Below are 17,894 nucleotides of genomic sequence, written 5' to 3' on the forward strand. Positions count from 1 at the left end.
TGAAAGATAAAGATATGAAATTTGGATGTGTTTTTTAAATGTTTTTGTTTTCTCTTGTTGTTTTGTTGTATTGTTTTTTCTTTCTATTTTTGATGCATTGTTTGTTAAATTTTTTACTGTTTTTCTTTTTCTTTTTTTACCCTTTTTCTTTCTGTAACTATTAAACATCTAATAAATATTACTTAAAAAAAACCAACAACACCCAGGGAGGGAGGGGAGTCGCAACTCGGCAGAGTCAAAGGGAATGTATGGCATTAATATGGTTTGTTGGAAAAGAATATGTAAGGAAAACAATAAAAATTTACTTGAAAAACGAACAAAGACCCATTTTAAAGAGCGGAAAGGGCGGGGGGAGAGAGATGCAAAAACAGACTGTAATACGAAGTGAGGCTTCTCAAACACTGTGCTTTACTAGTTTATTGATGTATTACACTTAAATCACACTCTTCTTTTGGAACAGCTTACACAGGAGTTCCCTGTCACTCGTCCCTTACAGCGCTGATCAGCCAGTGACCTGCTAGTGGTATAATCACATGACATCCATGGGGACCGGGTAGCTGGCAAAAAAGCCCATTGAAGTATGGGGTTCTGCTAAAGGAAGACAGATTTTCCTAGAGAGGGTTAATCAGCTATTAGGAGGAGCACACCACTTTTGGCTGAGCCTTTGGGCAAGGCAGGGTGGGGTGGGGGTTTGACTGGGTCAGGAAAAATATATTTGCACCCCACTCTAGCAATGGCGAAGTGTTGCATGTGCTCCCCAACAACAGTGCATTATTAGGGGAGCTTAATGCCACAAGCAAGCTATTTGGTCCCTCTAAATCAGTGGTGGCCAAACTTGGCCCTCCAGCTGTTTTTGGACTACAACTCCCATCATCCCTAACTAACAGGACCAGTGGCCAGGGATGATGGGAATTGTAGTCCCAAAACAGCTGGAGGGCCAAAGTTTGGCCACCACTGCTCTAAATCAAGTGTGGCAAACCTGCAGACCTCCTGATATTTCCTGGACTACAAGTCCCATTTACTATGCCAGCTAAGGCTGATGGGAGCTGCGTCAAATCGCATCTGGGAAGCCACAGGGCTAGCCCAGTGTTTCCCAATCTTGGGTGTCCAGCTGTTTTTGGACTACAGTTCCCATCATCCCTGACCACTGGTCTTGCTAGCTAAGGATGATGGGTGTTGTAGTCCAAAAACAGCTGGAGACCCAAGTTTGGGAAACACTGGGCTCGCCGCTCTCGTTCTTGACCGTGGCACGGCATCCCAGACCGTTTCAGCAATCTGAAGAGCCAACAAGTCCAAGGGAGCCTCTGAGCTTGCGTTCTCACTCATCCAGCCTCCGTGGTGCATGGCAAATTGCTTTTAAAAAACGGAAGCCTGGGAGTGCCGTGAAACATGTCACAGGAATATGCTGACTAGAGATGGGAATACAGAGTTTTAAACAAACCCCAAACCAATGGACAGACTGAGCAAAGGCGTGAATCCAAGGAACCCCCAACAGAGACTGTGAGCATCAATAGCCAGGACCTGAAAAGTTGTATTTACCGTATTTTTCGCTCTATAAGACGCACCGGACCACAAGACGCACCTAGTTTTTGGAGGAGGAAAACAAGAAAAAATATATTCTGAATCTCAGAAGCCAGAACAGCAAGAGGGATCGCTGCGCAGTGAAAGCAGCAATCCCTCTTGCTGTTCTGGCTTCTGGGAAAGCTGCGCAGCCTGCATTCGCTCCATAAGACGCACACACATTTCCCTTTACTTTTTAGGAGGGAAAAAGTGAGTCTTATAGAGCAAAAAATACGGTATTTGCTTTTTAAGGCGCTAAAGCATATGTTCTTTTCATGACCTCCTCTCAGAGCCAAACTAGACCTGAAGTTAAAAGCCTTTTGCAAAAAAAAATTTTTTAAATGCAAGTTAATTACAAAATCCTATCAGCATACTTAGGGGCCTGATAATTAACAGGATCAGAGCAGATGTAGAAAGGAAATTTAACCTTTCCCTCCCATGCAGCAGTCTTGAAGCAAAACCCTCTTGAACACGGCATGAGTGTGTTGAGGATGAGTGGGTAAAAACATCATCCTCCAAAAGCAGATGAAGTGAGCCCACCGCTTGTGAACCTTTAACTTGTGCACCTTCAAGTTTTACACGCGTGGGAAAAATTAAAAAGAGCGCAGGGTTCCAGGAAAAATGACGTTGGGAATCCCAGCCACCACTGAAGCCAATGTGTTTTGACTATACGCAACTCTGGCTTTTAGACGCGATTGCCGGAACGTAACTCCTGCATAAACTTCTGGTTTACAGCCCCAATTACAGAAGATTTTCCTCCGGACTGTGACATGGGAGGAATTCGCTCTCCATGCCTGCACTAATCCCGTTAATTATCAGCACCCTCTGCCCCCACCCCTCAAAGCTGATGCAACCTGCATTTTAAAAAACCAGCACGTCAAGTCTGTGGCTTGGCCCTGAGCCCATATTCTGCGCATACGTGGGGTGGGTCCCAGTTCTGCGAAGAAGTACAACTTGAAAGGAGGGATGTTTTTGGAAAAAACTCAGTTTTGCATTTGAGCTCAGGGGAAGTACTGTATGCAGAGAACCGATCCGGAAAAAAGCAACACCGTATTCAAATAAATCTAGGCATTTACAAGGAGATTTGACACTCCTTTTGGATTATTTTATCGAATCCCAGCATCCAGGAAAATATTTCTTTTTAAATTTTTGCAATTTGACACATTTTGCCGTCGTAAATACAACCAGCTTGGACTGAACACAAGAGCTGGAAACTCTTAAGAGTTGCATTTTAGCATACAGGTGTGCTCTTGGGATTAAATGAAAGACTAGTTTGAACAGCCTGCTCAGCTATCTATTTCGCTGTAAATTAGGAAGTCGCCTCACAAGAAGGGCAGAGGCTTTTCGTCCATCTGTTCCCAACCTGGGAGATTTGTTTTATTTTTTTTGCACGCAGAGCCTATCAACATGCATGCTTCATTTTCTGTTAAGAACCTGCTTCACACAAGGTCAGAGACAATTTTGTCCTTCTAGGCCTGGGTAGAGAACCTGCGACCCTCTATATCGGGCATGAGGAAACATCTCTGGGTGTTCCTGAACTACAATTCCCAGCATCCACTTCTGCAGTGGCCATGCTGGCAAGGGCTGATGGGAGTTGTGGTTCGGCAACAAATGCATAGTTTCCTCCATCCCTGGTCTAGCATAAGAGTGTTGTCTATTCTGACTGGCAATGGCTCTTCCTGTGTCTCAGGTATCATCTGATCCTTTCAGGTGAAAAACACCAGGGCCTGAACCTACCCTGGATGAGTCGCCCAGAGTGGCTGGGGCAAACCAGTCAGATAGGCGGGCGTACAAATAATAAAATTATTGTCATTATTATTAACTACTGCAGGCAAAGCATGGGCTATACCCACTGAGCTATGGGTCTTCTTCCTAAATTGCACCCTATTGACACATGAAAGTGGAAGATTTCACGCAAACCTGTGCCAACTCCCAGCCTGGGTGACCTTTTTGCACATACTGTATTTTTCTGTGTATAAGTCTTTATCCCCCCCCCCCATTTTTTTAAGTTTAAAATTGGGGGTCGTCTTATACACGGAATGTTGAAATTAATTATTTCTTAATTTGAGGCTCAAACAATTGGGGTGGTCTTATACATGGGGACGTCTTATACACGGAAAAATACGGTAACTCTTTGGCTTGGCTTTCTGAATGTCACGGCAAGTAACAGTGGGTTTCTCTGACCCATGCAAACTAAATCAGACTGAAGCAATCAGGTGATTTCAAGTCAGCATGGATCAGCTTAGAACCACAGGCTTTCGCATTCTGATGGGGCTGGGAGCCATGTTTATGTCAGCATTCTCAAATCATTCTTATGCAGCTAGAGCCACAAATTCTCCCCCAAATTCACCTAAACATTACTTTTTCACAAATCCTGACCAGAGATTCATTAAGTGCTCCACCTGCTGGTCAAAGGGTCAAACTGCACTGCAGCTTATTTCATTCCGATTTCCCCCTCCTTTCTGCCAACACTCTGATGGAGCTGTTGCCCCTGGAACTAACTGAAAGCACACCAGTGCAGGTAGATAAATAGGTACCGCTGCGGCGGGAAGGTAAATGGCATTTCCGTGCGCCCTGGCTTCTGTCATGGTGTCCCGTTGCGCCAGAAGCGCTTTAGTCATGCTGGCCACATGACCCAGAAAGCTGTCTATGACAGGATAGTCATTTAGAGGCCTGTTAAGAGAAATCTAAAATAGAGGTCTGTTGTGATTGTTGTGGGGTAAGAGGGATTATCTTTTCTTACTTAGTATAATCTGGACAGACATTATTTACATACACGTCGTGTTATTCATGAAACTCCATAGCGTTTCGCTGTTTTTTATCTCATTAATCCTCACAGCAACTTTGCGAGGGAGGCCATTCCAGCCCCCATTTTACAGATGGGAACACTGAGGCTGAGTGTACACAAGCTTACCCAGTGAGCTTTGCAGCTGAAATTATTGTGATTTCCCACATCCATATCCAACCTTGTTTTGCTTTTTTCTTAAAAAATCACATTCTAATATGGGTTGCTATAGGGGGAAAAAATGGTTTGGCTTGGTAAAGTTGTAGCCCTAGAGCCCTGGGACAGTTCTCTCCTTCCAAGGCTCTTATCAGTATTAATTGGCAAGATATCCCAAGGAACTCAAGGGCACCAAACATGGGTTTTCACTGTTCTGTCCTCTCAACAACCCTGTGAGATAGGTTAGGCTGAGAGAGAGAGAGAGAGGGACAGGTGATATGGTCAGCCAGGTAGATTTGAACCCAGGCCCAAAGCCAGGGCTACACCACGCCTTCTCATCAGTGTTGGCGTTTCTGTGTCTAAGCCCTATACGGCTTAGGACCCTCGTACCGACGGGACCACCTCTCCTGGTACGTCCCACAGAGGAACTTACGGTCTTAAATAAAAACATCCTGAAGGTCCCAGGCCACAGAGAGGTTAGGCTGGCCTCAACTAGAGCCAGGGCTTTTTCGGCTGTGGCCCCAATCTGGTGGAATGCTCTGTCACAAGAGACTAGGGCCCTGCGGGACTTGACATCTTTCCGCAGGGCCTGCAAGACAGAGCTGTTCCACCAGGCCTTTGGTCAGGGCGCAGCCTGACTCCCTCCTTTGGCAATCTTCACAGAACTTTAGCTTAATGGTTGCCATCAATTTGATTTTAATAAATGTTTATAATGAATTGTTTTTAGAATGTTGCACTATTTTATTGTTGTTAGCCGCCCTGAGCCCGGCTTCGGCTGGGGAGGGCGGGATACAAATAAATTTTATTATTATTAGGGTGGGAGGCTGGCTAGAAAGGGGACCCCTCACCCTGCAATGGAAATGAAACCATCCCTAGAGGAGAGGCATTATACGTGGGAGCTTTCCATTTTCCTCTAATTTTTTATAGCCCTGTACATCATAGGCAGCAAAGAACAGGCTCTTGGGGGCTTTGCGGTACCTTCTTCAGTTTCACAAGGGTAGGGACTCACACAGATACACAGTCACTCACACAGAACATCTTTAAATAAGAGGATTGTGGAGAATAAATACTGTACATAGGAGCCCACCTCCTGGCAAAGAGGAGGCAGGCAGATAAATATGTCTCCTGCTATACAGATAAAACCATCGGGGAGGGTGCGGTGGGGTGGGGGGAAAAATCGCAGGCCAGCCCAAACAAACCAGATAGATAATGATGCAAATTATCCTCGGGACTCCAGGGATCTGAAGAAACAAAGAGAGACAGGGAATACCAACCGTGAGAGCAAGCAGGGAGACAGGCAGCCACAAAAGAAGTTTTTCTTAAAACTCTGAGAGAGGACTAATATTTTTTTTTTCATGTGGCCACTCTAGTTAACTTACACGGGTGGCGCTCGGGGTTAAACCACAGAGCCTAGGACTTGCTGATCAGAAGGTCGGCGGTTCGAATCCCCGCGACGGGGTGAGCTCCCGTTGCTCAGTCCCTGCTCCTGCCAGCCTAGCAGTTTGAAAGCACATCAAAGTGCAAGTAGATAAATAGGTACCACTCCAGCGGGAAGGTAAACGGCATTTCCATGCGCTGGTTCACCAGAAGCGGCTTAGTAGTGCTGGCCACATGACCCGGAAGCTGTACACCGGCTCCCTCGGCCAATAAAGCGAGATGAGCGCCGCAACCCCAGAATTGGCCACGATTGGGCCTAATGGTCAGGGGTCCCTTTACTTTATCTAAGAGCAAGCTAGGATGTGATGATGGCAAGGGAGAGGAAGGGAGAGGTGGGTCACAAGAAAACCAGATCAATTGGTTTCTGAACAAAGGCGAAATAATGAGGAGGGAGAGCTATGGAGTTTGCATTGTTCATTTCCTCTGTTTCTTGTACCACAACCATTTTTTTGTAAGCTTGAAAATCATATATAACTATTAAAAGGGTTAAAGGTTCCTGGTTAACATTGCATAGTTGTGATGCTGTCTCTTTGCAGTACTGTGGCTCACCTGCTTCAGTCAATTTCTAAAGACACCTCCTCCTCATCTCTGTCTGATCATTAAAGCCGATCATCTTCCGCATGTTACCAAGAAGCGAGGTGACAGGGAACCAGGCAGAGGGCCTTCTCGGTAGTGGCGCCCGCCCTGTGGAACGCCCTCCCACCAGATGTCAAGCTATCTGACTTTTAGAAGACATCTGAAGGCAGCCCTGTTTAGGGGAGTTTTTAATTTTGATGTTTTCAATATTTTGTTGGGAGCTGCCCAGAGTGGCTGGGTATAAATAATAAATAATTAATATTAATATTGTTATTATTATTATCATGCTTTATTGCATTTCTGCACTTTTTACTGATGTTGCCAGTACTTTGCATTGATCGTTTTATTGTATTGCTTTTGGTAATTTGGGTTTGTTTGCTTTTTAAAGTTGCAGTTCACACCTTAGATATATTTAACATAAATGGTCCTCAATAAATTAATATCGAGGGTTCTGCACCCGGATTTCCTCTCTCTTCCGTGCCTGCCCTTTTCCCTTGCCATCACCCAACTGTGTCAATTGCAAGATGCTCTCCGGGAAGTATCAAATATTGATCTCTCTCCCTCTCTTTATAGGGACACACAGATTAATAGAATCCAGAGGGAAAGCATGTATTCCTTACCCCAGTGGCGTAGCGTGGGTTGTCAGCACCCGGGGCAAGGCAAGTAATACCTTACCCGTGCCCCCTAACCCGTGGATTTGCGCCCCCTAACCCGTGGATTTGCGCCCCCTAACCCTAACCCTCAGATGTTGCGCCCGGTGCGGCCGGCCCCCCCTGCACCCCCCATGCTACGCCACTGCCTTACCCCAGTTCTAGATTTGCACATGTTGATCAGATACCAGGAAGATTTCAACACTGAGATTTCAGATTTGATGCCGGCAATGAGGATAAATCAGATTCCAAATATAAACCCCAACTTTTCTCCCCAACCTAATGGCTGGACTTGTGTGACTCAGCCGACACTGTCAGCCACCTGGCTTCAAGCTACACCTGCCTCCATCTCACCTTCGAGTACGGAAGCCCCGCCCTCTTCTGCCCCTGGCCACCCAAACTATCCCCCGAAAGAACCGCTGCTTGGGAAGCCCCACTTCCTGGCCCGCTCTTACGAGTAGCTGTTATGCTGCTGCCGGCGCCGCGCCGTCCGCATCTTCTCAAAGCGCGCCTCCATTTCTTCGAGTACTTTGGGCGTGTAGCGCACAACCAGCTTCACAGTACCCTGGGCTGCTTTCAGGAGCTCCACCGCCCGTTCGTGTTGCTCGCCCTCCACGCTCTGCAGAAAACAAGGAAGAAAAGCGATGCCGCAAGAGAAATAAGTGCATTTCCTTATGCAAGACTCCACCTTTCACCGCCCATCGTCATTGCTGAGGTCCATGAGAAGCAGCCCTCCCTGCCTCAAATGACGTACAGTATTTATGCAAGCGGGACCAGCAGCAAAACACTGCAGTGTGAAGCCAGCCCTGTTTTCCCTCTCCTTAAATGGCTCAGGACCACAACACCTCAAGGACTGCCTGTCTCCATAAGAACCTACCCAGATCCTGAGATCATCTTCCAAGGGCCTCCATTGTGTGCCGCCTCCTCGAGAGGTCTGGAGGCTGGCAACATGAGAACGGGGCCTCCTCTGCAGTGGCTCCCCGTCTGTGGAAGGCTCTCCCCGGGGAAGTTCGCCTGGCACCTTCATTATACACCTTCAGGCACCAGGCAAAAACGTTCCTCTTTAATCAGGCCTTTGGCTGACTGACATCCAATGCCCTTTTAAATTGTGTTGGGGAGAGGGGATTATTGGTTTGTTTCTGTTCTTTTTATTACAGTGGTACCTTGGTTTTTGAACATAATCCATTCCAGAAGACCGTTCAACTTCCGAGGCATGTTCAAAAACTGAAGCAGTTACTTCTGGATTTACAGCGTTCGAAAACCAAAATGTTCGTCAACGGAGACGTTCAAAAACCGAGGTACCACTATATTCTTTATTTTATTGCGATTTTATGTCGTGAACCACCCTGAGATCTATAGGTGTACAAATCTAATAAATAATAAGAGGGGGAAAATAACTACCAACTGGAGTAAACCTCCAGATGAACAGCAAACATGGTTTTTTGGAAACCATGTAATTTTATGTATTAAATGTAAAGGGACCCCTGTCCATTAGGTCCAGTCGTGGCCGACTTTGGGGTTGTGGTGCTCATCTCACTTTACTGGCCGAGGGAGCCAGCGTATAGCTTCCGGGTCATGTGGCCAGCATGACTAAGCCACTTCTGTCGAACCAGAGCAGTGCACGGAAACACCGTTTACCTTCCCGTGGGAGCGGTACCTATTTATCTACTTGCACTTTGACGTGCTTTCGAACTGCTAGGTTGGCAGGAGCAGGGACCGAGCAACAGGAGCTCACCCTGTCGCGGGGATTCAAACCACCGACCTTCTGATCGGCAAGTCCTAGGCTTTGTGGTTTAACCCACAGCGCCACCCGCCTCCCAATTTTATGTATTATGTCTATATACAATCAACAACACATGTGCAACCATAAATAAAATCAGCCAATCACCATTCCGCAATTGACTGAGCACGCTCTGTACCACCTGAGCTGTTTTGGATCTCCACCCACCCCAACTGTTTCCGCTTCCTGCAAACCCTTATCCCGCTCCCATACACCCAAAAAGAAGCCTCTCATATCGCCTGCCCCCCAATATACACACCACGCCATTGACCGACAGCAACTGATCTCCTCGCTTGAGGCCGCCGTGGCGGTCAGCCACGCCCCCTGGGATGATGCGGGAGATGTAGATGGGCGAGTTCTGCTCCTTGCCCCCCATGATGTTGAAGCCCAGGCCTTCGTCCGTCTTGGGCAGTTCCACCACCCGTGGGTGTGCGTGGCCTTCGCTCGCTGCAAAAGCAGCCACCGTCGCCTGGATATGGGGAGGAAGCAGAGAAGATTCTGCACCAGTATTTAGGACTGTTTCGAAGACTTCTTTAAAAGTCAGTGGCAACAGCCTTCCCAGTGGCGTAGCGTGGGTTGTCAGCACCCGGGGCAAGGCAAGTAATTTGCGCCCCCCCCCCGCTGCACTGTCCCTCCCCCAGATAGTCCCTTGCTCTCTCTACGCACCACACCGCACCGCACGCCTGGCACCCTCCCCTCCACAGTGGGCGGCGACCCGGCGGCTTGGATCGGATTCGCACAGCCAGCACTGCAGTGAGAGAGAGTGAGTGAGCCAGGTAGCGGCAGAGAGCTGCGAGTGCGAGCGCCCCCCCCCCCAGATGTTGCACCCGGTGTGGCCGGGCCCCCCCTGCACCCCCCACGCTACGCCACTGACCCTTCCCCTCGTGCCCCAGTTCCCTCGGGTTTTCGTTTCCGACTCATCCCTCATCACCTCTCTTTGAAGGTGACCCGGAAACTACAACTAATCCAGAATGCGGCAGCTAGACTGGTGACTGGGAGCGGCCGGCGGGACCACATAACACCAGTCCTCAAAGACCTACATTGGCTCCCAGTATGTTTCCGAGCACAATTCAAAGTGTTGGTGCTGAACTTTAAAAGCCCTAAATGCCCTCGGCCCAGTATACCTGAAGAAGCGTCTCCACCCTCATCACTCAGCCCAGACACGGAGGTCCAGCTCCGAGCACCTTCTGGCGGTTCCCTCATTGCGAGAAGTGAGGTTACAGGGAACCAGACAGAGGGCCTTCTTGGTAGTGGCGCCCGCCCTGTGGAACGTGCTCCCATCAGATGTCAAGGAAATAAGCAGCTATCTTATCTTTAAAAGACATCTGAAGGCAGCCCTGTTTAGGGATGTTTTTAATATTTAATGCTGTATTGTTTTTAACACTCAATTGGGAGCCGCCCAGAGTGGCTGGGGAAACTCAGCCAGATGGGCGGGGTATAAATAAATTATTATTATTATATCTTATCATCATTTATATGCTGGCTATCTAACTGGGTTCCCCCAGCCACTGTCAAATTACTCAAATTAACCTATGTGCATATTTCTACCCAGAGTTCTGCATACTCCATGCTAAGCATTAGTAAATAAATTCAGTGCCAAGACAAACTGAATTTTACAACCCCATATAAATTATGTGAATTGTTCAGCTGCCATGTCGTCACTTATGTTGTAAGACTTGTTCTTTCTTTTCTTTTTCAAGTTACTGGGGTAGGCGCTGCACAGGGCCCTGAAGCCTCACTTCCAATAACTGGAAAACTTAGTAGTCCCCAAACTTTCAAGCATATATTTGGGGCTATAAGGACTAGAAACTTGGTTTTTAAAAAAAGAAATGAAAGCAGAGAATCTCAGAAATTCGATTTTGAAACTACAGTAGCATTCTGTGTTCCCCCTCCAACCCCTACAAAACTGTGGCACACATACAGTCTTGTATTCCCCAGCACTTCCTCCTCCCTCCTCCTCATCTTTTCCTTTCGTGCCATGACTTTTAGATTGCAATCTTGCACACACAAGGACAACCTACTTTCCTATCGCTTTTACTTATCTAATGCAAGCCACTTTAGAACACTATCAAGCAGAAGAGCACAGGGAGACCACTTTACAAACAACCCATTTCTAGTGATTTTCGCATCATATTTGAAATACAGATATTAGTTCTAAGGAAGCTCTATTCAGTTGACCACCCTGTTTCCAGCACAGGGCATCCAGGTGCCTCAGAGAAGCCAAAAGCAAGGCAAAGCAGCCCTCTCCTGCTGTTGTCCCCAGCAAACTGGTACCCTGTATACTGTCTCTAGACCCAAAGGGTGTATATAGCCATTATGACTAATAGCCACTGAAAGTCTCTTTGCTTCCCGAGCTGGTCTAATCCCCTTCTAAAGCTATTTAATCAGGGCCGGACTAAGCTGTTTTTGCTGCTTGATGGCATCTTGCCCATCCTGGCCCCATGTCAAGGTGCTTGCAACCAAAGGCCGGTCAAGTTATTTTGACACCCGACGCACAAAAATCCCACTGGTACCTCTCCCTGGGTGTACAACCATCGCTTAGTAAATAATAGTTTTAAAAAGCCCAGCATAACTAAATATCAGGTTGCTGTCCTTTCATGACATTGAAAGTGAGCTGTCTGAGGCATCTGCCTCACTCTGTCTAATGAAAGGGCTGGCCCACAGCCTTTTAAGCAGTGTTAGAAACTCAGCTATATAAGCTAGGCACAAAATGGCTCCTTAAACAAGGGTCACAGTCTCCAGCACAGAATGTTTAGTTGATTTGGGGGCCAGGCAGCTCGGAAGCAGTATTTTTCAAAACGACTCTGTGGTTGGTTCCTGAAATTCATTCCAATTGTGCAGATAAAATATGAATTCTACAAGATGGGCTGCTAGTGTGTGAAAACAGCCAAGATCCAAGGTTCACCAGGCAGGCATCTCCAGATGGTGGAGACGTCAGGCACCATCCTGGCACCCGGGAAAGTCAGATGCAAAACGCGCCTGGCTAATTTCGAACATTGCTTTTAAGCTATCTAGCACCATTACAGCAAATTCAGTAAGTTGAATGAAATATGAATTCTATGAAAAAGTCAAGAGAACTAGAAACTTCAGACCAAGCGTTGCACAAGAATTCTAAGGAACAGAATTATTTTTTAAAAATAGTGCAGTTTCGAAACCTGCAGTTGAAACCAACGCCGTTTTGAAACCACTGGTTAAAATCAGTGCAGCTTTGAAAGGTTCAGCCAGCCACTTCTGTTCAAAATGGCATCTGGCTGGATCCAAACATAGACCAAAATCATATTGCTCGATCATGCAAAATTTGGTTAAAATGTTTTAAGAGGAATCACAACAAGCAGGCAAACAACTTCCCAAAATACGTAGCAGGTGGTGGAGGGGATCCTACACAACTGGAAGCAAAACGACGGGTTTCTTCTCATACCTTAGCCGTGGCATGCGCCCGAATTTCAGCACTCCCCGTGATATCCAGTGTGTCGTACAACTGCTCATAGACCTGTCCAGAAAAGAGACAATAAAAGGGGGGGGGGGTGTCAGGGAGATTTGTCCAGAGTTGGCACCACTTGGAACACAGATGCTAAGGAGGATACTTGAAAGAAGCATCCACTGTGGAATGCGAATATGGGATCAGTGGCGTAGCGTGGGGGGTGCAGGGGGGGCCGGCCGCACCGGGCGCAACATCTGGGGGTTAGGGTTAGGGGGCACAAATCCACGGGTTAGGGGGCGCAAATCCACGGGTTAGGGGGCGCAAATTACTTGCCTTGCCCCGGGTGCTGACAACCCACGCTACGCCACTGTATGGGATGGACAGAACAGGAGATAAGAGGGCATGGAAGCAAGACGGGGAGCGGGGAGAGCAGGTAGAACATCTCCTTTCATGGTGCTATGTTTCTATGATTCAGTACTCAGTACCTCTGAGTAGACAAAATAATAATAATAATAATAATAATAATAATAATAATAATAATATAATAATAATTTTTTAAACCCAGCCCTCCCCAGCCAAGGCCGGGCTCAGGGCGGCTAACAAGGAATAATGAAAACAAGTTGAATGAATACAACTTAAAAACAAAATTAAAATACAACATTAAAATATTAAAATGTAGCCTCATCGCAGGAGGAGAAAGGAAAAGAAAAAAGACAGACAGGGAGGGAATCAAATCAGCTCCAAGCCAAAGGCCAGGCAGAACAACTCTGTCTTACAGGCCCTGCGGAAAGAAATCAGATCCTGCAGGGCCCTGGTCTCATGAGGCAGAGCGTTCCACCAAGCTGGAGCCAGAGTTGAAAAGGCCCTGGGCTCTGGTTGAAGCTAATCTAACTTCCTTAGGGCCCGGGAACACTAGGGTGTTGCTATTTATGGACCTTGCGGCTCTCCGGGAGAGGCGGTCCTGTAGGTATGAGGGTCCTAGGCCGTGAAGGGCTTTAAAGGTCAAAACCAGCACCTTAAATCTGACCCTGTACTTCAGCGGGAGCCAGTGCAGCTGGAAAAGCACTGGGTGAATATGCTCCCATGACAGAGACCATGAGAAATACCCCAGTCTGAATCCCTGGCAAGCTGCTGCCTGCCAATGTAAACAATACAGTGGATGCTCGGGTTGCGAACGTGATCCGTGCGGGACGCATGTTCGCAACCCGCGTCTGCACATGCGCGGGTTGTGATTCGGCGCTGCTGTGCATAGTGCAATTTAGTGCTTCTGCGCATGTGCAACCGCTGAAACCTGGAAGTAACCTGTTCCAGTATTTCCGGGTCCGCAGTGGTCCGCAACCAGAAAAAACGCAACCTGAAGCGTCTGTAACCTGAGGTATGCCTGTAATGCTCTAGATGGGACTTATGGTCTGAGTAAACATATAAGGCTGCTTCCCTTCTTCCTAATACAGTGGTACCTCAGGTTACAGATGCTTCAGGTTACAGACTCTGCTAACCCAGAAATAGTACCTCAGGCTAAGAACTTTGCTTCAGAATGAGAACAGAAACTGTGCGGCAGCAGCAGGAGGCCCTACTGGCTAAAGTGGTACCTCAGGTGAAGAACGGTTAAGAACGGACCTCCAGAACGAATTAAGTTCTTAACCCGAGGTACCACTGTATTGACTTTGAGGGGATACAGAAGTGATTAGGAGTGCTTAAAGGAGAGTCCAGACAGAGGCCAACTTCAGACATTTTCCTGCGTGAGGCAGCAAGTGGTGTCAGCCCCCCTCCTATGAAAGGCGCACAGTGCACCAAGGCCCATCCAGTTATTTCGCCACCTGAGGCAGGAAAATCCCACAAACACCTGTCCCCTTTGCCTAATGTTAAAAGCGCAAATAATAATAGAGCTAAGTAACTAATGATTTGAAGCTCTTTTTAGGAAACCTGAAATCAGCTCTCTGAGGCGAGCAGCTAATAGTAGGGCCGCCTTGGTTCAGAGGCGGAGTTAGGGAGTGTAACTGGTTTGCCAGCCCTGAGGGGGCAATGGAAGAAATAATAAAAATCATGGAGTTGGAAGGGAACCTGAGGACCTGAAATGCAGCTGTCCCATCGCAGTGCTCTAACCAACTGAGCTATCCAGGCACCAGCATGATGCAGAGCGGAAGGCAAGAGGCTAGATGCACCAAATTTTGGCACTGTGTTGAAATTTGAAAGCCCCAAGTCTGCCACTGCCTGATTGCAAACATAGGGAAAAGGTCGGGCTGACAGGGGAGTGACAAGAGGCCAGATGCGTGTGACACAGGTGCAACTCGCAGTGACAGGTGGGGGAAGTGGATGACGATCTGGTATAGAGGAAGAAGGCCAGGCAAGGAGCGCGGGAAAGGAGAGGAGGCGAGGGGAGAGACGAGACTACAAATGAAGAAAAGGAGAAGCGTCTGCCAAGGAAGGACCCAGGAAGAGTCGCTCGCTCACCTCCCTGATGGCCGAGCAGAATTTGCTCTGCAACACCCTCTGAAGGGCTTGGAGTTTCTGAGGCGGCACCTCCCCGCTGCGCTGCAGCCGCTCCAGCAGTTCAACCGCCCGCGCCACATCTGAGAAGAGGGAGAAGAGGCGGCGGGGTTGTCAGCGGAGCGGGAGGAAGCCCCGGGCCGCCTCGGGCGACGCGCCTCAGCCGCCCCGGCGAACATCGCCTCGCGCTTCCCTTGCGCTCTCGCCGCGCGTAAAGGAGAGCGCGCGAAAGCGAAGATCCGGGCGAGCTACGAGGAAGCGGCTCCGATCTCCTGCTCAGCAGCCATGCCGAGCAAGGGAGGGAGGCATAGAGAGAGGAAGGACCCACCCGCCACCTCCATCTTTCCGCGGGATCTCGCCTTCCCGCGCGCGCCCCGGCGATGCTCTCTTCCCTCCCCGCCATCCTCCTGGGACGCAGCGAGGGCGCACGGCTCTTGCTCGCTTTCGTGCGCCGGAGCTGGCGGATCCATCCGCCCCGATCCTCCTCCTCAATATACGCGGGAATCCCCCCCCCCTTTCCAGCCACCCGCGGATCTCTCCCACTCCAGGCGCAGGAGATGCCCACCCCTCTCCAAGACCATGTCTCCCCTCCTTCTCCACCGCCGGCGCAGCTTACCCCTCTCCAGCCCCAGAGGCTCGGCCAGCGCTGCCATCTTCGCTCTTGCGAAGCCCCACCGCCGCCTCTCGCACGTCAACGCGCGGAGAGCGGCGAGGGGAGGGAAGAGGGCTTTGCAACCTGATACGCCGCAGCCCTGCCCGCTGGGCTGCTGGTGCGCGTGTCTGCCGCGGCACGTGCGGAGGGCGCCCGGCCCCCTCCCGTGCACCGCTTAGGCCCGGCGGCCAGGAGATGCGCCCGGGCCGCGCCGCACAAACGCCCGAGCGAAGCAGCCCGAGGAGGAGCCATCATCCTGCGCGCGCCTCTTCACGGATTCCCCCCCCCCCCTTTCCACCTACGTACCGCGTCCGACCCGCAGCCGGTGGGGCACCATGGTGGACTGGCCCGGCGAGATCCTTGGTCGTTGCAGCAGCAGCAGCAGCAGGGCGAAGCGACGAGGGAGATCCGCTCACCGCTGCATCCCCTTCCACGCGTGCTCCCACCCGTGCAGGATGCGCAGCGACTTCCTTTTCTCCACCCCCACCCCGCGAGAGTGCCTCACGCGGATGTTAGCATCGTTATTAAAGCGCATCGCAGGTGAATCAGCGCTTTGAACTTGCCACTTCTAGGCGCCTTTGAAGAATCGGACGCAACCCAACCTCCTTGCAGAAGTCCCGTGCCTTGCGCACACGTTTATTACAGGTTTGGAAAGCGTTGAACAGGAAAATATCTTTGTTAATGTTTCAGGCCTCTTTTCCAGAAGCTCGCACCCAGAGCGAAGTGGATAGCAGCGGTCCTGTCAGCAGGCGACTCTCATTGTGTCGTTTCCCCCCCTTTAATTTATCCAGCTGGTCTCAAGTATTTTTTATAGTAGGTGATTGTGTAATGAAAAGCTAACAGCAAACACCTGACAAACATGTTACATTTGCACAAACTATCTGGAGCATAAAAATTATACACGCTGGATTTCAATAGGATATATGGGAAGGTAGACGGCATCCAAGGTGGGCTGCATTGCAGAATTCAGGATGCAAGAGCCAGGGAGAGGAGGTAAGATGGGGGCTAAGAGCCTACCCGTTTCTCTTCCCCACTGACTCATGCAGATCCCAAGGGTTGAACCGTTATCACCATCTATTGCACAAGATGGATGTGAAGATCAAACGGAGGAAGCGATCACGTTTACCAAAATTAGCTCCCTGGATAATTTTTATTTAACAAAATTTTCTGCTCCATTGTAAGAAAACCACTTACGCACAGTGCCTCCATCTTGCCAGGGTTCAAGTTCAGCTTATTTTCACTCATTCACCCCATCAGTGCATCCAGGTACTGACTGGTCCAGGGCCTGCAAGGCCTCCTGATATAGATGTTATGGAGAACCAGGGCTGAGTCGAAGAGCTTGTGAAGAGCGCTAAAAGGACCTCTCCAAGCTGAGGGAATGGGCAGTAACATGGCAAATGCAATTCAATGTGACATAATGCAATTCATGTCACATAAACATTCATGGGGTGACTGACCAGGAACGAGACCTTGGATAGCTTGATGAAGATGTCGATCCACTGGGGTGGCAGCTGTGAATAAGCTAATTCCACATCAGGAATCATTAGGACAGGAATTGAAAAATAAAACTGCTGATATTAAAGAAAGATATGGCGTGGCATTTGGAAAACAGTGTACAGTTCTGGTCATCTCAGGGCAACCAAAATGATTGGGGGTGGAGTTCTCTTATGAGAGAAAGTTGCAGTGTTTGGAGAGGTAAGAGGTGACATGATTGAGATTTCCAAATTCATGCATGGCATGGAGGAAGCGTATAGTGAAGTTTTTCTTCCTCTCTGCAGTGGCCATCCAATGTAGCTGAATGTTTAAAGATTATGGGCAGACAAAAGAAAGTACTGGTACTTCTCCACACAGTACAGTAAAACTATGGAACTCATGGTTGCAGGAGGCAGTGATGGCCAACTTGGAAGAGCGTTAAATAAACTTACGTTGGCTATGCTCTGCCTCCAGAAGCAGTATCCTTGAATTATCAGTTGCTGGAAATAATACTAATACCCCACATTTCTGGCTGGGTTTCTCCAGGCACTGCAAGTGGCTTCCAGAAACTTGTGCTTGGGTCCTGCTTGTGGGTTTCCCACAGGCATCTGGGTGGCCACTGTGAGAACTGACCCAACATCCTTGCAGAGAAATTACCACTACTGGTCCAAACCTTCAGGGGTAAAGACTCCATCAAGGGAGACTCCACCCTTCCAAACCTTTGAATGTTGGACCAATGACAATTTGAGACAGCCCCATGGTTGTCATGTGACCATGACTGGCCCAGCAGCAGAATCCACATGGATACTGAAGTCATCCAGGGCTATTGTCCTACGATCCTCTTAACACCATGTCGAAGACCACCTCTGCCAGCTTGGTTAGGGATGCCACTGGGCAACAGGGTGGCCAGTAGACCA

General features: G+C 48.9%; 1 protein-coding gene across 3 annotated transcripts; it reads right to left on the reverse strand.

Annotated features, from left to right (window-relative positions):
- Positions 1-385: 385 nt before the first annotated feature.
- LIN7B (lin-7 homolog B, crumbs cell polarity complex component) lies at positions 386-16,473 on the reverse strand. Of its 3 annotated transcripts, XR_014504124.1 has the most exons (7): positions 15,469-15,698; positions 14,817-14,935; positions 12,363-12,434; positions 9,204-9,413; positions 7,620-7,783; positions 980-5,742; positions 386-834 (listed from the first exon to the last, which is right to left on the reverse strand). XR_014504124.1 is itself a non-coding variant. In XM_083408275.1 (6 exons), exons 1-6 carry the CDS (start codon positions 15,839-15,841, stop codon positions 5,721-5,723), a joined length of 618 nt encoding a protein of 205 aa, XP_083264401.1. In that variant the 5' UTR covers positions 15,842-16,473; the 3' UTR covers positions 386-5,720. The 3 variants fall into 3 exon arrangements, 2 of the variants coding, with proteins under 2 accessions (XP_083264401.1, XP_083264400.1); XM_083408275.1 differs by lacking the exon at positions 15,469-15,698 and adding an exon at positions 15,811-16,473 and having other exon boundaries at positions 386-5,742; XM_083408274.1 differs by having other exon boundaries at positions 386-5,742.
- Positions 16,474-17,894: the final 1,421 nt, after the last annotated feature.

Source organism: Podarcis tiliguerta (assembly GCF_965153285.1).
Source record: "Podarcis tiliguerta genome assembly, chromosome: 13".
Lineage (NCBI taxonomy): Eukaryota > Metazoa > Chordata > Lepidosauria > Squamata > Lacertidae > Podarcis > Podarcis tiliguerta.